The sequence below is a fragment of the Dunckerocampus dactyliophorus genome, chromosome 9 (genome assembly GCF_027744805.1).
Source record: "Dunckerocampus dactyliophorus isolate RoL2022-P2 chromosome 9, RoL_Ddac_1.1, whole genome shotgun sequence".
Taxonomy (NCBI): domain Eukaryota; kingdom Metazoa; phylum Chordata; class Actinopteri; order Syngnathiformes; family Syngnathidae; genus Dunckerocampus; species Dunckerocampus dactyliophorus.
Window position 1 is genome coordinate 3,887,424 of NC_072827.1, and position 22,469 is coordinate 3,909,892.

The window sequence follows — 22,469 nt, forward strand, 5'->3', positions numbered from 1 at the left end:
AAGATTGATGTCTGCATGGACAAATGGAACCGTTGAAGGGTATTGAATTGAGTCGTTCATTTGTACACTGTATCGAATTGTTCTGTTTTTTTAATCGTATCTTAACCCGTGTATCGAATTGTTTACCACAAAGAGATTTGCATCCCTACTTATTACAGATAAAAACTTCCGTCTGCAATTAATTGTGATTAATTATGAGTTAACTATGGGCAAAATGCTATTCATTGCAATTTTGACACATTGACTGCCAAACTAGTCAGAAGGCTGACAAGGTGTCACCACATGTTCGCTTACACTCGACAGTAAGACGAGCGCTGCAGCGTAGATGACCCACTACGGCCGTGTACTCCCCCTCTTTGCTGGCGTTCACATCCTGCACTACCAGTTTGTGCATCTTCTTCTCTGAGGTCATCCTGTAGTGCTCGCTGGCCTTCAGCTCCGTGTTATTGAACAGCCACTTTACGGGTATGTTGTCCTCCGAGATGCCCAACTCGAACGCGGCAGTCGCTCCCAGCAGTGAGGTTACATCCTTGGGTTTCTTCAGGATCTTGATGGCTGTGAGGAACAGGTGGATGTGATGCAATATGCAGCAGTTGCTTCTTAAACATAGGCTTACATCCAAAAGTGCTTACTTTCAACGTTCAAGCGGGCGTTGGCCGACAGTTTCCCCAGCTTGAAAGAATAGACCGATTCGTCTTGTGTGCTACAGTTCCTGATCTTCAAGGTATGCACAGTGCCGCTGACAGTGACTTCGTATTTGTCACTTTGCTTGATCTCGATCCCATTCTTGATCCACTGTGCGCCCCTCACATTCTCGTGAGTCAGCTCCAGACTGAACACAGCGTCTTGTGTCTGGACCACGTTGGCATTCTTCATTGTCTTCCTCACCTTCACGGCTGGGGAAGAAAACATGGAGGTTGCTTGTGAGCTACTTGTGCTTTGACCAGCACATGCGGACCAGACTTGTTTCTTTTCTTCCAGTGCTTCACAGGTCAAAGCTCTGCACCATGAAAGCGTGTTACATAATATACCTCCGTGTAATGTAACTGTCCATGAGTGGGTTTTCTAACACTTGCCGATATTAATTTATAACATTTCTTTCACAGTGACATGCAGGCCAACAATTCCCCAGAAAGACACATGAACTTGGACCTACCTTCGACTTTTAGACTGGCCGTAGTCTTGGAGCTGGCAATCTGATAGGTGTACTCTCCAATGTCAGCGGCTTTAGTGATGAGAATAACGAGGCGCCTGATGGCGCCATTCACCTCGCTCAGCACGTTGTCATTGAAGTCCACGGGCTCGCCGTCTTTCAGCCACTTTCCTTCCACGGATGGGTTGGCAACCTCACACACCAGCTCGGCGGTCTGCGAGTCCGCCACCACCAAGTCCTGAAGCGGCTTCTTGATAGCGCCGCCTGGTGACAGGAGATTAAGTCAGCTCTACTACATGAACTTCAAACATGTCTAGGCCTGCATACCTGAGACGGTGAGCGAAGCGCTGGATGTCTTTTCGCCAGCAGCAAACATGTATTCGCCCTCTTCGTCCTTCATGGCGTTGAAAATCGTCAGACTGTGCCTCTTGTTTTTGGATTCCATCTTGTATTTGCTTCCGGCTTTGAGTGACTGCCTCTTAAAAGTCCAAAAGGCATCAATGCCTGGGTGAGAAACTTCCACTTCAAAAATGACGTTCTCTGACTCAGCACACTCTTTGTCCATCATTGGAACCATGATTTGGATGGCTGGAGAGACCAAAGAGTAGATAGACACTTAATTCATGAATGAATAAACCATCACATGAAAGGGATGCACCTTAGCAGCAACAACAAGCAAAATCAGGTAGCATTTTCTCTCCTCCGCAATATTTGTTCCTAAAATGATGGGGATGTTTTAGACACTCTGATGTCCAACTTACTCTGCACAGACAACGTGCACCCTGTGTCGGCTCGTCCAACCACCAGTTTGTAGCGTCCTTCATCTGAGGCGAAGGTCCTGCTGAAGACGAGGCGCTGCTTGGCTCCCTTTGCCACCATTTGGACCCTGTCACTGGGGGTCATTAGTTTGTCATTGTGGTACCACTTGACTGAACTGATGTCTTGAGCAGAAATCTTAGCCTCCAGAACAGTCTTGGTGCCTTCAATCGTGCTTGTGTCCTTCAATGGGCTCACGATGCCGATAGCTACAAAGCAAGACAAAATGGGTTCATTTGTCAAAACACACGAAGAACGTGAGAAACGGCTTGATGAGGTTCATGTTGGAATCTGAAGGGACATTTCTACACGTGCTGACTTACTTCGAATATTCAGCTTTGCAGCAGTGGAGATCTCTTGATCAGGAACCACAAATGAATAAACGCCAACGTCATCCTTTCTGGTGTCCTCAATTAGAAGTTTGTGGATCTGTTTGTCGATTACAATGTGCACCCGGTCCGAGGACGTTACCCCTTGTCCATTTTTCATCCAGGTTCCTTCAATGTTCTCCTGAGAGAACTTGACCTCCATCTGAGCAATGTCACCCTCACAGAGGGTGAGGTCAGCTAAAGGCTGCATCAGCGTCACTGGGCGGACTGAAACAGGAAACACGTTATGAGTCACGCTCTTTTTTCTTCTTATTTCGAAACAACAAAACATAAATAAACAAAATAGTCTCCATCTAGATCATTCATCTTCTATGCCGCTTATCCTCACTAGGGTTGTGTGAGTATGCTGGAGCCTATCCCAGCTGACTTTGGTACACCCTGGACTGGTGGCCAGCCAATGGCAGGGCACATATAGACAAATAACCATTCACACTCACATTCATACCTATGGACAATTTAGAGTCTCCAGTGAAGCTAACATGCATGTTTTTGGAACGTGGGAGGAAACCGGAGTACCCGGATGAAAACCACACACATACGGGGAGAACATCAGCTACACAGAGATGCCCAAACAGAGATTTCAAACCAGATCTTCCCGATCTCCTGACTGTGTGGCCAAAACCGTGCGCCCTCCCCCACCCCCACCAAAATAGCAGTTCTAAAAGGGATGAACGATATATTTTTTTCTAGCTGATAACTTCTTGCTTCTCAAGACTGAAACCAATAACAATAATTTTTTTTATATATTATTTTTTTAACAGTTATGTCAGTTACATCGAAATGTTTTTTTTACATTTAGACGACATCACATTTAGATTCAGTTGCATTACATTACATTTACATTTAACTGTATTTAAATTTACTTTAACACCATTACTCCTTTGGCAACATTAGCTCACTTGATCATTTTCATCATATTCTTCAGGATGGTACTTGTTGATGTCTTGTTGATGATGGTATTGTTGATGAGGGTACATCCTGGTGAGATCGGCCACGTGAACGCCATCTTCACCCCCTTTGTTACATTGATATCAATCGCAACCTTTGGACTCACTGAGGCTTATTTCGAGTTGGTCGCACTCAATGAAAAGAATGCATGTGAATGTGTAGACTTAAAACTGCATCAAAGGTGCGCTAGAATGCGCTTCATTTGTTGAGTATGTTGAGCATTAATCCGCTGTTGAGTGCGTTTGCTCTCTGACGCCATCTCACGAAGCTGGGCAACAGCGCAGAAGCTACCGTAAATCTCCATTGAAGCTCCAGCTTCAGGACATGGAAGCTCACAGCAAGAAAGCAACACCCTGATTGGATAAACGGCAAAGAACGTCACGTCCTAGGGAAGCTGAGCTTCACAGGGGGTCTGTGGAGCAGAGCGGTCCTTGATTTTGACTGACAGCAACCAGAGGAGTGAGCGGAATTTTTTTTTCTCCCCATGACGCGGCCCCGCAGATTTGAGGGGACCTGGGAGTCATGAAGTCTCTTCTGGAAGGAATTATTTCACAGCGTATTACCGTCGTGGGAGCAGTAGCAGTAGCAGTAGCATACTTTTGAGAGTAGAGTTTACCGTTTCCTTATCCCGTACGCTGATAAGTACGCACATTTGAGAGTAGAGTTTACTGTGTTTAGCTTTCCTTCATGCCGTATGTGGTCATCATAACTGAATCCACCTCAAGTGGACATAAATGTGATTGCAAAACGATGATCAGATTGAGATCCATATTGGGACGACATGCTCTGGATAAAACCATCTGAAGAAAATGTGCTCTGCACTGACCAAGCATTTTTGGGACTCACATTTCATCTTGAGGGAAGCACTTGTCTTCATTTCGCCCACTGTGAAGGAGTACTGGCCCTGGTCTTCCTTCTTGACGTCCTTGATGGACAGGCTATGGCGTCCACGCCGTGAAGAGATGACATGCTTGCTACTGGGGGACAGCTGCTTGTCTCCAAAGAACCACACGCCCTCAGCATCTTCACGAGACAACTCAACCTCAAACTCTCCAGAGTAGGTCTCTGGCACCTCAGTGCTCTCCAGAGGTGTCAGGATCTCCAGTGGTGCTCCTGTTGGTCCCACATGGTAGACAGCACATCACGATGTGTTCTGTTTATTTAGGAATACATTTACCCACCTTCAACGTTCAGCTTGGCGCTCGTCCTGATGCGGTCGTCCTCTACGACCACGCAGGAATATTCAGCATCATCCCTCATTTCAAGCATCAGTACAGACAGGAAGTGAACTTTCCTGTCCGAGTGCATCCTGAACTTGTCACCAGAGAAGATGTCCATGTTGTTCTTCAACCATTTGACCTTGACAAAGGGTTCGTTGGTTTCACACTCAAAGGTGGCCATGGTGTCCTTCTCCTTAGCGCTAATGTCTTCCAGCGTCTGTGTGAAGGTGATGACTTGCTTTGCTGCAGCAGTCAAAACAAATGTGTCAACACGTCTAATGTCTGCACAAAAGCTTAGCTTAACATCTACTCACGGCTAAAGTTGCCAACTCCCTGAAAAATACCTTAATATGAAATAACAACAAAACAAAATTAAATCTTATTTAAATAGAAAGGTTTCCTTGTTAACTTAACAGAATAAAAGTTAATATCTCTTTAACAAATCTATCCTGCTTGACTGAAAACAGCATGAATTCATTGTGTAGCTTTATGATAGTCGATGGCACAATCTTAAAGCTGGACACACTGCCTTTTTATGTTACATAAAAACTCAGCTGGTGTTCAGGAGACAGACCAGACATTACCAGTCAAAGGTTTGGACACAGTTCACTTTGAGCAGTGAGTAAGTACGTCCAATTTGACTGCTACTGTAGATTTAGACACAATTTTCACAAATCAGCAATCAATGTTGCTGTTGTAAACCTGTTTGTAAGGACGAAAAGTACTTGGACAGTGAGAGTTTTTCATGGTGATGTTTTTACAGTATACACCACCACAGTGGCTTACAAATAAATCATTCAATAAATAAACCAGCATGTTATTGAAGTGAAAATATGGCATTTAACATTTAGGAATTAAAGCTGAAGCTACAATTACGTAGTGTCTTAACCGACATAGTTGTAACTATTAAAATTATGTTTATATTCACTGTGTGTGTTTACACAAATGCAGTGCTTAACTGTACCTGTAATTTTCATTCCTAAAATGCTAAAATGCCATATTTTTGTCAAAACTCTGAAATGCAAGCTGAAAGTCTACAATTATTGTTATACATGTATTCATTGATTTATTTAAAAAACATTCTGGGTGTGCAAAGGCAAAGTACCTAAAACCATCAAACAAAATACCAACACTGCTATGTGAGCACGTAACCTGTGGACGTGATAGCTGCTTGTAGCTTCCCTGTCTGATAAAAACGAGCTCTGACCTCCAAATTCCATTGCAGTCGTCCTTAGCAATATCGCAGTTCGATTGTTGCTCCCTCGCTATATTGTGGTTTTTCAGAAATTCATGAATGAATGATTAAATGACGGCTGTTTGGTGGTAGACTATGGTCTATTGTTAGTCCAAACATATGGAAATACAACTGATGTGTAGTATTGTGGCCACTAGGTGGCAGTAATGACACAAAACATTGAGACATTAGTTTACATGTCATTACCTTAAGACTGCATGAAGTCAAGAAGTCAGCCATGGCATGTCCCACATGATAGACTGAAAAAAAGTTATCCTCCCATTCCGTGGTGACGTGGTACATTTTTGGCTTCTTAAGTTTCGAAGAAATAAATTTGAGGCTAACTGGTTAGCTCGCTAGCTTGTTAGCTCATTAGCTTGTTAGCTCTCTAGCTTGTCTATGGGGCTCTAATGATGTTAAAAATTGTATTTAGAAAGCCATAAGCAGGTTTTCTATGCTCTAAATCTGAAAATATTCCATTTATTAACATTCATTCCTACATAATGGAAATTCATTTATTGCGTTCAGTCTGGAACCAAATAACTGTCCTAAACATAGAACTTTTTTTATAAAGACATAAATCACATTTGGAGTCCAAAGAAATATAATGCTAGCCAGCAAGCTGCCCCCAAGCTTAGGTAGTGTGACAGCAAAGTGTGTACACCAAAGTCGAACAGCAATGACTTTGATCGGTGATCAGACACATTGGCGTGGATTGGCTTAGCCTGTGGCATCTGCTGCAAAGCTGTTGTCAATTGAATCCTCTGACATTTTAACGACCATTTTTGATTCCCACAGCAATAAATATACGGAACTAAGCGCGTCCCTTAACAGCTAAATACGCAACGCGAAAGATGATTCTGCCTTTCACAGGACAGTTGGTACCCAGGGCTCACACACATACAGTACATAATGGGTGGCTGTAGACATGATATAGCCTTCAAAAGGTGGTCCAATTCATTTACTTCAGTAAACAAGCAATTAATGTGTCGGGGTAAAGCAGGGTGTGTGTTCCATTAAAGATCTACTGTACATTCTATCATTGTGATAAGTCCTGGTGATGTAGCATTTTTCTTTTCGATGCTAGCTAAGCTGCTGCAAAATTCAAACAGGGGGCCATCTCTCAAAGACTCCCAAAGATGACCTTACCTTGCACCAGAAGGAAAGCGTGACTTGAGGTCTCTCCGGCAGAGTTGACGGCTTTGACCATGATGCTAGCGGAATCCTCAGCTCTGACCTCTCTGATAACCAACTCACAAACATGGTCCTCTGGCCAGAACCAGTAAACCCGCTCAGTCTTTTCCATTTGAACACCATTCTTGAACCACTGGCACTCGGGTTCTGGTCTGCCAACAACTTGAACTCTGAACTTTACTTCATCCCCTTGTGCCACCGTCTGACTTGAGATACGATCCAGGATTTTAGGAGCTTCCATGCTAGCTGATAGCTTCACCCTCTCTGGTTTGAGTGTTTTGGCAGTTGCTCGTCGCTCTTCCTCTTTTTTCCTCTCCGCCTCCTCCTTCTCCTTGGCACGATGAAGGAGCTCTTCCTTTGTCTTTCTCAGCAGATCCTCATAAGACTCATCCCTCTTCCGAGACTTGAGTTCCACAGCAGTAATAGACTCATAATAGCCCTCCTCTGTTCTGCGCTTGAATTTGCTCCTCAACTCCTCCGATTCCTCAGTGGATTTTTCATGAACTATCCTCTGAGCTTTCTTGAGCTTGATCACCTCCTTCAGCTGACTGTCTTCTGAGGGTTTCTCCACCTTCACCACCTCAAAGGGAGTTCTTCCAGGTTCAGGTGCAGTCTCAGCTGCTTTGGCCTCAGGAACCCTTCGAAGATGCATCCTGAAGTCCTCCTTCTGCTGAATCTCCAGCTTAACAGTGTGCTCAGCAGAGCCCAGGTTGTTGTCCGCAACGACCCTGACCTCCCCTGAATCGTAAGACTTGATATCAACAATTTCCAAGTAGTAAATACCATCATAACGAAGTCTGTATCGCTTGCTCTTGCGGATAAGTTGTCCATTGAGGTACCAGTTAACTTTGGGAGAAGGGTAGCCAGTCACTCTGCAGCGAAATCTGGCTGTGTCACCCTCCAAAACCCTGACAGGTTCGGGCAAAAGGACAATCTCAGGTTTCATTTTGTCAGTCTCGTCGTCTGCAGTGACTCCAGCAGGTCCTCCCTCGTGAGCCATACGCTCCATCTCATCGATTCTGTGAGCTCCCTTCCTTCCTTCAGGAAGCTGGCTTTCCTCGACAAGTCCTTTTTCATCCTTGACAATCAGGGTGGCTGAGGTCTGGTCCACTCCAAACTTGTTAGTGGCTCTACACGTGATGACGCCGCTGTCTCTGGCGTAAGCTACGTCATAGTCAAGACTGCAGTAGCCAAATTCATTTACCATGCGTAGTCTGTTAGCAGCTGCCAGGGGTTTGCCGTCATGAAGCCACTCCACCACCATAGTGGGGTCACCAATAGGCGTTAATCTGCACTCAAAATGGGCAGGGCCAAACTTCTTCATTCGAATGGAGGTCAGTTTCTTCTTAAATTGTGGTTTCTGTTGCATCTCTTTATCATAAAGGTCTCCTTCCTCCCACTGCTCTTGGCCATAGCGGAGATGAAGAGGCTCCAGCTCAGGAGCAGCAATCTCTTTGGCCTTGTAGGTTCCTTTGGGAATAATGAGCTTCCTCTCTGGTTCTGGTTCAGCATAGTCCACCTCCACGTTGACTCGGCAGCGGGTGGTGTCTCTGCCAGCCTTGTTGATGGCTGTAGCTGTGTACCAAGCGCTGTCTGAACCTGACGCAGACGGGATCTGGAATGTTGCTTCTCCTCTGGTTCCTTCAATCCTGAAACACAGTTTTGACATGTTACCTAAATTCACTGTTGGGTTTTTTTCAGTAGTAAAACCCAAATTCAGATACAAGGTAGCAGTGGGATGCTTGTATCCAAGCATCTTTTTTCATTTACATGTACATTTTTAAGGGTAAACAGTTAATACTGTATATAACGTACTTGATATGTGGGTGCTTGTGAGGGGTGATGATGTCACTGTTTTTAAGCCAGACGATGTCAGGCAACGGGTTCCCAATGGCTTTGACTGCCAGTTCAACCAGCGTCCCCTGCTTTACACTGATGTTCCTCAGCTTATCCGTGAACTGCGGACGCACCAAGGTTTCTTTGGCTGGAAGAAAACATCCAAGATAATTCAACAACTAACGACAGATGAGTTGTGGTAGGTGTCATCGAGGTAGTTGCCAACATTACCATCAACAGTGAGAGTGACAGAGATTGATGAGCGTCCAGCTCTGTTCTGAGCCACGACCGTCCACTCGCCAGAGTCATGTGGCATGGCTGGGACGATGATCAAAGACTGAGTACCATCCTCCTTAATGACAATCTTGTGAGTGTAGTCACTGACCACTTGTTGTCCTGAGGAATTGAAAAAGCCATCAGGCAGATGACCTCATTAGAACAGGGTAAAAAGTGTCATGTGCTTCTTGAGAGCTTTCATTTTACAAACAATCAGTATTTTCTCCATACCATTGTGGAACCAGTATGTGTCAGGCATGGGTCTGCCTACAACCTTCAGGTCAAATCTGGCAGTTTGCCCCTCGGAGCATTTACATGAGCTTGGCTTCACAACGAAGACGGGCTTGTAGAGTCTCTCCAGTTGAGCCTCATCTGTATCGTCAAGCCGTCGAGCAGGAGAACGACTGGGAGAACGGCCTGGTGAGCGGCTCAGAGAGCGTGGAGACGTGGACCTAAGACAGATTTACCACAATGCTCATTAAAATGACAAATTGCCGTATCATTGGACTTATGAAGGGTCATCTAACATACCGGATCCTCTGCATGGCTGGCTGTGGCGTGTATCTCTGAGGCGACACTGCTCCAGAGGGCTCAACGTAGAGCTTCCCAGAGCTGACAGCATTCCCCTTCATATTGGCACCCAAGGCTGTGTACACACCCTCGTCCTCTGGGAGAACCACTGGCAGACGCAGGCTGGAACGTCCGTCCTGAAGAACCTCCACCTGGTATCGTCCACCAGGCTGGATACGTTGACCATCTTTGTACCAAGCAATCTATTAAAAAAACATTTTGTCATGCATCACCGTGTATGGTTTCAGAATTTATACACCAAGAAAAAAACCTTTGGCAGTGGCATTCCAGCCATCCTGCAGTGGAAAGTGACACTCATTCCCTCCATGATCCGGTAGTTTTTAACCGGCGTGTCAAAGGTTGGCTGCATCGCTTCGTCGTCAGTGGCGGTCACCATCAGTTCCCTATCTTCTGTCACCAGTTCTCTGTAGCTAATCCGCATGATGGGAAGTTCAATTTCCTGGATGATTCGTTGCTCCATGACTGAGAGGTGAAAGTCCTGCAAATGAGCCGAGACAGGGTTGAAATCATTTAGACTTTGACAGATAATCAACATCACTGTGACTCTTTCAAAAACAACTCTGTGTTAATTGTGACTGGGAAACTGGGAAAAGGATACTGCTACCTGTCCAGAGATAATAGTGGTGGTCATCTTGTCTGATATCATCATGGTAGGAGGAATGTCTCCAACCTTGGGCTCCTGCACTACGGCTTCTACTTCTGTCTTCAACGTCACCTCCTGTTTCTTCAAGTAGGCTTCGTATTCATCTGATGGTGAAACATTACAACACCTTCAATTCTAATCTTGGTTTATTTTAATAAACACATTCAATATTTGTCTGTGTTCGACATGCCTTCCTCCAGCAGGCTGGTGGCGGCAGACACCTCTCCTAGCTGGTTCCTGGCAAATATGGAATATTCTCCAGCATCATCAGCAAAAGTCATGGAGATCTCCAGTCGGCATTCTCCGGTCTCCTTATTGTAAGCAACTTTGTATCTGATGGATGAGAAAGGACACTTCAGAGACTGGTCATAGCCCTCACCTTGCTGTTCTCTAATAAATGATACTCTCATCGCCATAATTTTACGCTGTGCTGGATAAAGACATGGCAAACCTGTAACCAGTCGTGAGCGGGATGCCGTTCTTCTTCCATATAATGTGTGGTTTGGGGCTTCCTCCGACTTGGCATTCAAAGATAACACTTCCTCCTTCCACCAGCTTCTGTGAGCTGGGAGTACTGACAAAGAAAGGGGCGGTGATAGTGGACGACTTTGACTCAACTGCGCTCACTTGGGACATGGTTTCTTCTTCAGTTACTCTGCAAAAAGATTTCATAACAGGTCAGCAGGGTAGAACACCCTCAGCTGTAACTCAGAAAAATATACAGAAACGTTCTGATAATCAACTCACAGATTCTCTTCAAGTTCCTCAGCGACCTCCTCTCGGCTCTCGATGTCCTCAGACACTGAAAGCCAAAGTCTCTGTGAGAACTGACAGGAACTTCAATGGATCATGCATGCACACACCATCTTTTACTATATTACATATAGTGTATATACTATATACTGTATAGTTCATTATGTTTTCCATGTGAAAAATGCCTTTTGAAGCAGGCATAACTGAATTACTGGGATCATGTACATTCAATAGGGATGCATGTATATGCTGATGTCAATGTTTTTCTGCAGGTCACACATTCAGCTGGACATGACTAGACCTTGGCTAAACTGACCCTGGACGAGAAGGTAGCAGGAAGTGCTGATAATTCCAGCCTCATTAGTGGCGGTGCAAGTGAAGCGTCCACTGTCCTCAGCAAAGGCCTCACGGATCATCAAGCGGGCAAATCCATCATCATAGGTAATTTGGAAATCAATGGAGCTCTCGATCTTGTAGTCCTCTCTGAACCACAAGATGACAGGGACGGGCTGACCACTGATCTGGCACTGCAGGGTCACTGATTCGCCTTCAGTCACATTTGTGTTCTTCAAATCCTGTAAACCAAATCTTTGATCAGTCTGCATTCACTGACTGTGGTTGGCACACAACTGTATGACTCACAGAAAGCAAAGTGGGCGGGACTACGCTGTCACCGGCAGGAGTTGCAGCAGCTTCCTCCACCACCTAGACAGGCATAGGATTGTGAGCACAAATACATAAAACGTACAAACTTTATGTTAACGTAAGTCCTGCAATACAGATAACAAATCCAACAACAACAACTTAGATGAACGATTACGGTCATGTGAGGTGATGGGGGGGAGTCTCAAGAGGTGAAGACCTGCAAAGAATTTGAACGGATTGTGGACGTGGAGAAAGATGTGGAATAAAGTTCACCCCAAGAAGAACTTCATACTTTGGTTAAACCTTTTTGATTACCACAACTGGACTATTGACAAGTAACACAGAGAAACCTTCATGTGGTTACCGAGATTGGTCCTCTCTAGACCATTACTGCTAACATATAGGAACCAATAAAATGATTATTTTTTTTAGCGCTGGTCTGGACCGAGAACTATTGCAAACGTCTTTGTGCCGGAATGGTGGTCTGACCTGAGACGTTGTGGAGTCAGGCAGAACCTCCTGAGAAGTTGTCCAGCCAGCCTCGACCTGTGACCTCAACTTTGCCTCGAAAGCCCAACTGTTGCCCTGCCCTGGACCGCCCTCATCATGCACAGGCTGACAGACACGTGCCAGATCTACAGCAGCCACCACCGTGGCCACCGCCCCAGACCTTTTCCCTCCCCCAGCCTGGAGACAAACCAGCAGCACAGCTCAGAATCTCAGGACTGAATCAGGCAGGTGTTGCTTTGTTTCCAGGAGTCCAATCATGGCAAACGTGCACTAATCCACCCGCATTTATCACAGTCTCGAGTAGACTTAGAAAGACTTTTTAGATTTATTTGGTAAAGTTGTACACTCACACCTGCCTGCTTCTGTCAACACCCAAATGCTGAAGAACATGTGAGTGTTTCATGAACATCACTGTGACATTTTTACACCAACAACAAAATAGCATGGCAATGGGAAAGTTCAGATTGAAATGACGACTTAAAAGAGGATGAAGGATAAAGGTGACATAAAGCAACAACGGAAAGCCCACACTTCTTTTACTGGCAGGAGAAAGACATAACAGTTGTCAGGGTTACAACATCTTTTGGTAGTCTCCCAAAAGCCAACAACATGTGTTGGTGTTTTGTCACCGGCACAAACAGTCAGACCTCAAGGAATCTTTGTCAAGGTCTGTTACTCAAGAAGCGGTTCAAGGACATGCCCTCACCTGTGTGATGCAGGTGACCTGCCGCTCCTCGTCCAGCTGCGTAACGCTGCTGCTGTAGCCGGTCTCGGTCATGTAGCCTGTTTGCTTCCAGGGGGGCAGGACATCAGAACCAGAGCCGACCTGCTTGTGTGTGCTGATTGGGGAAATGACGGGCCTGAAGTGGGGATGTGAAGTGAGAGTCAGCCTCTGATGACCTGATGAATATCGACCTACCTGACAGGCGTGGATGTCGGCGCCTTCACGTGTCTCACAGGAGATGGCGATTGCTGCCGTCCTCCAGTCACCTTGGTGACCAATGACAGCTGTGTTGGCGACAAGGATGCAGGTTTGGGAGCGACTCTGGGTGGGGTTTTGTGGACCAGCAAGTCTGTCAGCTCGGCGCCTTCCACCTGCATCTCCATCATGGCGGTGGTCTGAAAACTGGCCTCCATCCTCTGATGAGGAAGCACATGGGGGATAAAGTTGCTAATAGTTTTTAAAAGCACAGAAGCACTCAGATGGAGCATTCCATTAGTTTTTGCACCTTTTCCACTCGGGTCTGATGAGTCTGTGAGCTGGAAACCACCGTCTTGGTCTTCTTGGCTGGCACAGCCTCCTCACCTAAATCTCCACAAAATGTCCTCGAGTTAGTGGGGATATTTTCCAGAAAATGGGAGAGTCTTTATCATAGTCCAAGGAACATAGAGGAGTTCTAACTAGCAATAAGCAAAAAGGTGGGTTTTGAGTTTACTTTGAAGTAGAGAGAGGGTGTCTGCCCCCTGGATTGAGAAGGGAAGATGGTTCCATAACAGAAGATCCTGTTAACTGAATGCTCTACCTCCCATTCTACTTCTAAAAATTCTAGGAGTGGCAAGTAATTGTAGATTGTGGGAGCTTGGTGTTCTCCTGGGTTTATAGGGTTCTAGGAGCTCTTTAAGATATACTGGTGCCAGACCGTGTAGTGCTTTATATGCAAGAAGGAGAATTTTAAACTCAGTTCTAAATAGTACAGGTAGCCAGTGTAGTGAGGCTAATAGAGATATGATCTCTTCTTCTGGTTCCGGTTAAGATTCATGCGGCAATATTTTGGACTAACTAAAGGGGCTTTTAAGATTTCTTAGGATAACCTATTAACAGGGAGTTATAATAATCCAACCTGGAGTTCACAAAAGCATGAACAAGTTTTTCTGCGCCTCGTAGTGGCAGAAATTTTCTGATTTTCTTTGTGTTTGGTAAATGGAAAAATGCTGTTGTTGACACTTGTCGTACTTGGGGACTAAAGGAAAGGTCCTGACGGAAGATTCCACCAAGGTTTCTGACTGTACTCTGGGGGGGGGTGCAAGACCATCTAGGGCAGTAATATCATCTGCAATCTTGTCTCTGAGGTGCTGGGAACCAAGGGCTATGATTTCAGTCTTATCTGAGTTTCCTAGTAAAAAGTTTGAGGTCATCCAGCTCTTTATGTGGTTAAGACACGCCTGGAGTTTGGACAGCTGACTAGTTTGGTTAGGTTTCATTGATAAGTACAGTTGTGTGTCATCTGCATAGCAGTGGAAGTGTTTTCTAATGATATTGCCTTCAGGGGACATATTATGGCTGAACAGTAGAAGGTTCTAGCACGGAACCCTGTGGGCTGCCATGACTGACATTCTTGAATAATAATAATAATGCATTTTATTTGTAAGGAACACAAGGACACCGACACACACATAAATTAGGATAAAATAATATAAAATAAAAATGGCATGGTAAGCTATAGAGAGTAAGATCCTGAGTAAGTGGGTTTGGAGTGTGGATTTGAAAAGAGGAAGAGAATCTATTATATGGATGTCTGGTGGGAGAGACTTCCGAAGTTTGGGAGCAGAGTGGCTGAAAGCTCTGCAGCCCATGGTGCTGAGGTGAGCAGGTGGGACGGTGACGTGAATGGAGGAGGAGGATCTGAGGGAATGGGAGGAGGTGGCAATGTTGAGGAGATCACAGAGATGGGGGTGTGGCCTTGAATGTATACAGAAGGATAGGATGTGACGGGGGGTAGGTTTTTCAAGAATCAACATTGATGAAAGCCACTTTAAGTGATAGCCTGTCACATATTGATTAACTTGAGAAGAGCTGTGCTAACCAATGGAAGAGCATTCTTGAGCAAGCGAGTCGGGATGGGGTTTGAGTTTGAGGAGAACATTGTAGAGGCCACTCGAGAAGAGTTGACTTTTGTTCCCTCTCCCTCATTTGATTGTTTTATTCTGTTTATATGTTCTATGATTTATTTACTATTCATCTACTTTTTCTTCTATCTACGAAACGTGATGGACTACTCTGTACATTGCATGTTCCAAATACACTCAAACACTAGCATTAGCATACTTTTACTTGAAAACAGCCAGCACATTGCAAACACTCACCCTGAACCAGCAGCTCAGCAGTGGAAGTGGCTCGACCACTGCTGTTGCTAGCGGTCACAGAATAGGTCCCGGAGTCCTCTGGAAAAACCTCAGCAATCAACAGACTGTACTGGTCTCCTTCCTGAAGGATCTTGAAGTCGACCGAGCTCTGGATCTCAGCTCCTTCCCGATAGAACTTGACCGTCGGTGCCGGGATGCCAGTGACTCGGACATTAAGTCTCACCTGACTCCCTTGTCTCACTGTGGAGCTCTGAAGTCTCTGAAGGAAACTAGGAGGCGCTGTCTCCGCTGGACATGATGAAGAAAATTCAAAGTTCAAGTCCCACAGAGGATAAAGAGGCTTTGCTTCAATGCTGGAGAGAATCACTGTGTCTGTATGGTGTTTCACAAGTTTGTCTACCTGAGGAGACGTCAAATAGGCCTGAGGAGCAAAGTCCAAAGAGGTTATGTCCAGCTGGGGTCTCACCTGTCACGAGAAGTTCGGCGGTGCTGGTGGCTTGTCCGGCTCCATTGGTGGCTCGGACAGAAAATCTTCCACTGTGTGCGGCGGTCACGGCAGGGATCTTCAGAACAGCGTGGCCGTCGCTGAACGAGATCTGAACGCCGGGCAAAGCAGCAGCGGAAAGAACCTGGCCATCACGGAACCAGCTCACCTCAGGAACTGGGCAACCTGCAGGGGAGACGGGATTGCAACTGCTGTTCTGCTCCACCAGAGAACAAGACCCAGACCTTTTGAAAGAATGGATTGGTACCAGTTTCTTACCATTAACTTGAGCCTGGAACGTGGCGGCACTACCCTCCAGTGCCACGACGCTCTGCAGCGGCTGCGTGAATGTTGGCGCCTGTGTCGACATGTTACTTGGCAGCCTGCAGGGAAACGCACACTTGTCAACTTGCATCGGGTTCTCCACACACTTGCCATGTCCCTTAGCCTCAGAGAGACGGGACTATTTAGGGTCACCTCTACTTTTTCATTTCCTTTCTTTTAGTAGCATACAAACCTTCAGTGACTTTCAGAAACTTCATAATCAGCTTTTGGATGATCATAAAAGTATGACTATGAAAGCTGGTACCAGTGGCGGTTCTAGCGAGGGGCCACATGGGCATTCTCATTCATTACTATTCAGCACTCATCCCACTTACTATCCCATTCATTACTATTTAGCACTCATTTGCTCATCAAGTCAGGATATGTGGCTGATGGGCGCCCTCTACAGGTAAAATACTCGTGCCCCCATGCTGCTTGTCATCAACGTGCTGTGGATCAAAGCCAAGAGAGTCGTGCCACTGGGTTCCAGCCTTCAGGTTAATTACCAGGTAAAACAAATACTTTAAGTATTTGTGCCCTGCAAAAAATAGAATTTCATTGTATTTGTGTTGTATTTCCTATTTTTGGGCTAACGTATTATATTTTGTATCTTTTGTGGCAATGTATAAGTGTTACAGTTTTTATAGCTAAAAATAAAATGGCGTTGGGGTGTGGGTGTTGGGGGTTGCCACAGTGCCAGAGCCAGAACCGCCACTGGCCCTTACTATTGATTCCAAGCACCGATTGGACAAAAACGCTATAATTGAACTAAAATAATGTCATTGGCTAGCAAAGACAATAAGAGAATGTTGACAAGATGTTTATAGTAGACGACAAAATGATGTGGAAATGTTACATAACAACATCCTTCAATACTAAACCAAGCAAAACCTTCTGATCATCCTGGTGTTATCATATTTGCATGATTGTGTGGAGAAATTATATGATATCAAACGATATCACATCAATAACAAGCTGCTACACAAGAAAAGAAGAGAAATATCCCATTTCAAGTAACGCTACAAAGTACATGCAATAGGGATCCTGAAGCACGCTAGGCCAGATTCTTCCTTCTCAAAGTATGATACATTCTGTACTTTACTTCCATACTATATATATATATACACTTCCCTCAAATTACAACTTTTTAATCACTTATTTGTTGCAGCGTTCCCTCGTTACATCACGGTTCACCTTTCGCTGATTTTTTAAAGTGAAATTTTGCATATTTTTTTCAACAGCATATGAACGTGCATTGTGTTGTGCGTCCTTGTGGTGTATTAGAGCCATCTATGGGTGCTGTGTTGTATGAGTCTGTTATTGCATTTACTTCTGCTAGCAGTAGAGGGTGCTGTATACTCATGTCTCAGTATGTGTTTACGTTCCTATATCAGCATATTAGGAACCCGTAGTAGATAATAGCCGGCTAACTATAGAGCCACAACAGTCCTTATTGGCTAAGGGGGAACCCGCCCATTGTCTTCTGCGTCCTGATTGGCCGTAGAACATTGTCAATCGATCTCCTTTGTGCCGTCGCTAGCTAACTGCGTGAGCTGCTTGCTAACCGCCAATAAACAATAGAAGAAGCTAACCGGCTAAATGAATCTTCGGTTCAAGGAGTAGGACGAGGAGGAGGACGATGGCAGGATCAATATGTTTTAACAAGGATACAAAAACGCTACAGCCCAACAGCACCAGGACGAAGAGGCGCGGTCCAGGGAGTGAAATACTCGTGAGTCACTTCCTCATTTCTTGTGTCCAACCTAGACTGATCATTAAAATTCAAACAAAATTTTAACTTTGAGAGTATTTAAAATGTGATAACATGTTAATGCCTGTCTGAGAAAAGTGTATGGTGAGGGCTTTTACAGCCTTAAAACATATACAATCATTATTAATTAATAAAGTTGCCTATTTCTCCAATTTCACTTATTGCGGGCTATTTTGGGAACATATCCCCCGCAATGAACGAGGGAACACTGCATACATATTTATGAGATGTCTATTTATAAACGTCATTTATGTCATGCTTTGCTATTATGTGTTGGTTGTCGGCTTTAATGGCAATGAGTCTACTCACAAAGAGCAGCAATGTACAAAAATAAACAAAGGACTAATGAAGTAAGGCACCAAGGAAAAATAGAAAAGTGCTCAGGTAGTGATGCTAAGTAGCACCAACACACAAAAGAGCTAGAAGAATAGCGACTACGACTACATAACCAGACCTGTGTTCAGGAAGACATGCAAGTCATAGAGTGACAGGTCGTCACAGGGAGTGAGTGAAGATTCACCATAAGGTTATAGTTGGGGTCCAGGCGTATAAAGAGCAACCAAAGCACTGGAAGCACAGTCAACCTGCAAAATACTAATGCTGATTCCACTTCACACCTAGCTGCACTAATAGCACTCACAAGGAAAGTAAAGGCACAGCTTCCCGTGTGGCAAAACAGGAAACAAGTACAAAATAAAAGCACACAACAGAAAATGAAGCCGATCAAAGGAAAACCAACCCCAAAAGTGGAACATGGCAATTTATTTATGTTGCTGTAATGGTGATCTACAAAGCGTTAATTACTGTTACACATTACTGCACGTCCTTATCATTTTGTTAAAATACTATTAACTGCGGAATTTTGCGGAAAGTAACATAATGTGAACGAAATGATGTCATCGTGAGGAGAAGGAACGTTTGTGTGGGGAAGTATTTCCCTGGCGGACTGCTCAATTGTGGCGGAATCTCATCCCAAACTCAAACCCGCGCCCTCCCGAATTAAACATGTCAAAACGACGACCTAAAACACCAGCGAAAGTTGCCAAAAAACCTTGGAAACTCTTCTCGTACAGACTGGAAGCTAGCGAGGTTAGCTTCATTTAGCAGAGCACACACTCTATGTTGGTAAAAGAAGTATAAAAGGTAAAAAATGCAATTCTAAAAAATTAAAACCAGAAAAGAGGGAATTTGGGGGAAAAAATCAAATGGAATTTGGTAAAAATGCCAACAACTCCAAAGTAACCTTCTCCCCACGTTCCAAATCAATGCAAAGCATTAGCATTAGCATTGTTCAATGACGACTTTCAGCTTTAATATTGTTCTTGCTAATGAGCTTGGTGCTAATGTTGCACTTTTCACATTGATTTGTCTTTAGTTTGTGGGAAACCCAACACAATAAGTGGCATGTCATTTTTTTAACAATAATAATTATTAGTAACTCTTGGCCCTGAAGTACCCCGGTGCCAAGGGCCTGGGGCACTGCACCAAATTCTGGGCCCCGCACGTACAGTACAGTAAGCCTACTGATAGACCCTGAAAGCTTTGTTTTATATTTCACATTTATGACATCCCTGATTATAACTGACATCTTGCAATCAACTGAAAAACTCTTCAAAACTTTACAAAAATGTCATATTGCTACAGTACGTGTATGCGTACAACCAATTTGACCAATGGCAGATAAAAGCTCATCAAAGCAAGGAAAACTGAAAGCAGTTCAGCAGTAAAATGTACAAAACAAACTGAACAGCAAATGTCCAAAAATAATTGCACAAAAAATGGTCAGTTATGTACACGTGCATGTTGTAGTTGGATTGATTTGGGCTTTCTTTTTTTCAGCCTTTTACTGTGGCTGACCAGCAGGTGGCTCCACTCTCCAACACACGCACGAGGCCTTGCTGCTACTATGGTCACTACCTACTATTTTGACCATTAGTCATTGGTAATTACTCTTATCTGATTGATGTACCATTATAAGCAATGAATATGTGGTTAATAGTTCCGCTCATTATTGTTGGACTATTGTTGTTATTGTTAGGAATTACTTGGCTTATCGTTTGACTGCTATTCTTAGAAACTATTAATAATGAATATGTTAGTCGTAAATACTTAACTACATGACTTATTAGTTGTGAGTAGGATTATTGTTGGACTTGTTAGGAATTAATGTTTTTCAGTAAAGAACGAGGTGAAAGTCTACTGTTAGGATGGTTTCTTTCCTCCAGGTTGATGTTGCATATAGAAGAGTGGAGGCAGAAGGAGAGGACAGGCGAAAGGAGGCTGCTATAAATAGCAGGGGGTGGGGGCCTGTTGGGGCTGTGATGGACGGGACAGCTGGAGCCGAGAGAGAAGAAGATTTGGGAAAGTGGACCACGTGATAGAAAAACATCCATGAAATGTTTTTACATTTCAAGTTGGAATGAATCAATAGATGCTCTGATTGCTTTTGAAATGATGTTTTTGTAGTTTTGGACATTTTCATTTCCTGCAAAGGTTTGGAGTTTGCAGCGTCAACACCATTAAACAATCATTCACTCATTCATCAGTGATAATGGTTATTATAAGCTCCGCCCCCTCGCTTCTACTTGAGCACTTGTGGAAGGTTCCTTGCTCCGGGTTCAGTAGGACCTTCCTGAGCCCAGAAGTTAAAAAAATAAAAGTCGTCCATCTTGAATAAAAGTTTGCGTCACTCAGCTGACTCGTGCACATTGCTGCTAAAAATATCCCCCACCCCCTGCAGCTTGACTGACAGCCCCATGTGGCACATAGCGACGGTCAAGTGACCATTCCCTTAAAAAGCCATCAGACCCAGCTGAGCCCCCCAGCCCCACCTGCTGGGCTATTTTGGGTTTTTGTCAAAGTGCACGTTGGTGCATGCAGACTGAGCACAAAATCCCAAAAACCTTCCCCTATTTGTCAACAAGTTGGGAGGGGGTTGGTACTCACGTGAGAGGCTGCCTGGCGGCGTTGGGACGGAGCCCCCGATGAAGCAAAGGCACTTCCTTATCCTCTAAGTTTGTCCACAAAGACCCCCAAGGAAGGCCCCCCAAACAAACAAAACTACACCCAGTGTAGTTCTGTCTTCCCTCCTCGCAGTCCCTCCAGCCAAGGTGAGGCTGGGAATGCTCCAACAGCTCAGGGGGGGCCACACGGGGTGCCACCTTCTTATACTGGGGGGGGGGCTACACTATCACTCCCCTAGAGACACCTCATTGGCTGCTTGGACAGGCACAAGGCATCATGGGACACCCCCCCTCCATCCCCAGGCCATGCCAACCAACCTACAAGCAACCCCCCTGCACACAAACACAATCACCACTCAATTGACCAATGGATGGACTTGATCACACTGTGAGACAAACAGGAAGTGGGGAGGAAAACGGAGGCGTGGCTAAACCACAACTGACCAAAAGGAGGCAGAGGCTGTGACTGTCAATCACACCCCACATGTAGCCCCTCCCCTTGTTATAACACACTGTTTACACAACAACCAGCTTCATCTTCCTCTTCCTCACTGAGCTCGTGTCAATCATTCATTACCCCACCCTGAATCACAATTCTACCCCTTACCCCTAGGTTTTGCGCATTCAGGAGAATCAAGCGGTGTCCCTATTCTTCTTAAACCGGGGGGAAAGGGGTAAGTGTAAGTAAGTAAGGGGGTACACACCCCTTGAAAACGAGTGCGGTCGGCTACCACACTTGAAACGAAGGGGAAGGTGGAGCTACGACACCAGCTGAGAAGACGGAAGCACGGAGACAGAAATAAACACATACAGACCCTTTGCAAAAAACTAGAATCCATTCAAAAAGTTAAACTTTCATAGATTATAGATTCAGGGCCCACAATTTAAACGATTTCAAGTGTTTGTTTATTTTTACGTAATTTGGGCTTCCAGCTCATAAAACCCACGAAAACAGGAATTCAAAAAATTTGAATACTGTGAAGAAATCACCATTTACTTCTCAGTTTTTGCAGGAAAAAAAAAGAAAGAAATTAGGATCACATCAAATCAATCAAAATATGGTACTTTCAAAACGATATGTCAATCTTCAATCCTTGGTTGGGAATCCCTTTGCCTTAATCACTGCCTCGATGCCACGTGGCATTGAAGCAATCAGCCTGTGGCATTGCCTGCGAGTTATGGAAGCCCAGATTTCCTTGATGCTTGCTGTCAGCTCTTCTTTGTTGTTGGGTCTGGTGCCCCTCAGGTTCCTCTTGAGAATACCCCATAGATTCTCAATGGGGTTTAGGTCCGGTGAGTTGGCTGGCCAGTCAGGCACTGTGATGGCATGGGCATCAAACCAGGTTTTGGTGCTTCTGGCGGTATGGGCAGGGGCCAGGTCCTGCTGGAAGATGAAATCTGCATCTCCATACAGATCCTCAGCAGAAGGAATCATGAAGTCCTCTAAACATTCTGGTAGACTGTTGCGGTGACCTTGGATTTAAGAAAGCAGAGTTTACCAACACCTGCACCGGACATTGCACCCCAAATCATGACGGACTGTGGATATTTCACACTGGACCTCAGGCAGCTTGGGTTCTGTTCCTCACCCGTCTTCCTCCAAACCCTTGGACCTTGGTTCCCAAATGAAAGGCA

The 22,469-nt window shown here is 44.8% G+C and overlaps 1 protein-coding gene across 16 annotated transcripts in view; it reads right to left on the reverse strand.

The window, feature by feature from the left end:
• LOC129187574 (titin-like) overlaps positions 1–20,986 on the reverse strand; it is a 172,621-nt gene extending 151,635 nt beyond the window's left edge. For 10 of the 16 annotated variants that reach the window (XM_054787060.1, XM_054787061.1, XM_054787059.1 and 7 more), the window contains exons 1-28: positions 20,818–20,986; positions 16,056–16,159; positions 15,759–15,962; positions 15,293–15,580; positions 13,438–13,520; positions 13,128–13,348; positions 12,915–13,068; positions 12,188–12,385; positions 11,696–11,758; positions 11,370–11,628; positions 11,048–11,102; positions 10,752–10,955; positions 10,491–10,633; positions 10,262–10,404; positions 9,908–10,135; positions 9,598–9,839; positions 9,298–9,518; positions 9,022–9,186; positions 8,770–8,938; positions 6,910–8,603; positions 4,488–4,769; positions 4,153–4,419; positions 2,293–2,565; positions 1,915–2,178; positions 1,481–1,741; positions 1,157–1,417; positions 633–896; positions 295–555 (exon numbers count right to left, since the gene is read on the reverse strand). In XM_054787060.1, the coding sequence (XP_054643035.1) occupies positions 295–555; positions 633–896; positions 1,157–1,417; positions 1,481–1,741; positions 1,915–2,178; positions 2,293–2,565; positions 4,153–4,419; positions 4,488–4,769; positions 6,910–8,603; positions 8,770–8,938; positions 9,022–9,186; positions 9,298–9,518; positions 9,598–9,839; positions 9,908–10,135; positions 10,262–10,404; positions 10,491–10,633; positions 10,752–10,955; positions 11,048–11,102; positions 11,370–11,628; positions 11,696–11,758; positions 12,188–12,385; positions 12,915–13,068; positions 13,128–13,348; positions 13,438–13,520; positions 15,293–15,580; positions 15,759–15,962; positions 16,056–16,146 (6,958 nt within the window). In that variant the 5' untranslated portion in view covers positions 16,147–16,159; positions 20,818–20,986. The remainder of the gene's footprint in view (positions 1–294; positions 556–632; positions 897–1,156; positions 1,418–1,480; positions 1,742–1,914; positions 2,179–2,292; positions 2,566–4,152; positions 4,420–4,487; positions 4,770–6,909; positions 8,604–8,769; positions 8,939–9,021; positions 9,187–9,297; positions 9,519–9,597; positions 9,840–9,907; positions 10,136–10,261; positions 10,405–10,490; positions 10,634–10,751; positions 10,956–11,047; positions 11,103–11,369; positions 11,629–11,695; positions 11,759–12,187; positions 12,386–12,914; positions 13,069–13,127; positions 13,349–13,437; positions 13,521–15,292; positions 15,581–15,758; positions 15,963–16,055; positions 16,160–20,817) is intronic. The other 6 variants (XM_054787067.1, XM_054787066.1, XM_054787053.1 and 3 more) reach the window with 4 other exon arrangements.
• Positions 20,987–22,469: the final 1,483 nt, after the last annotated feature.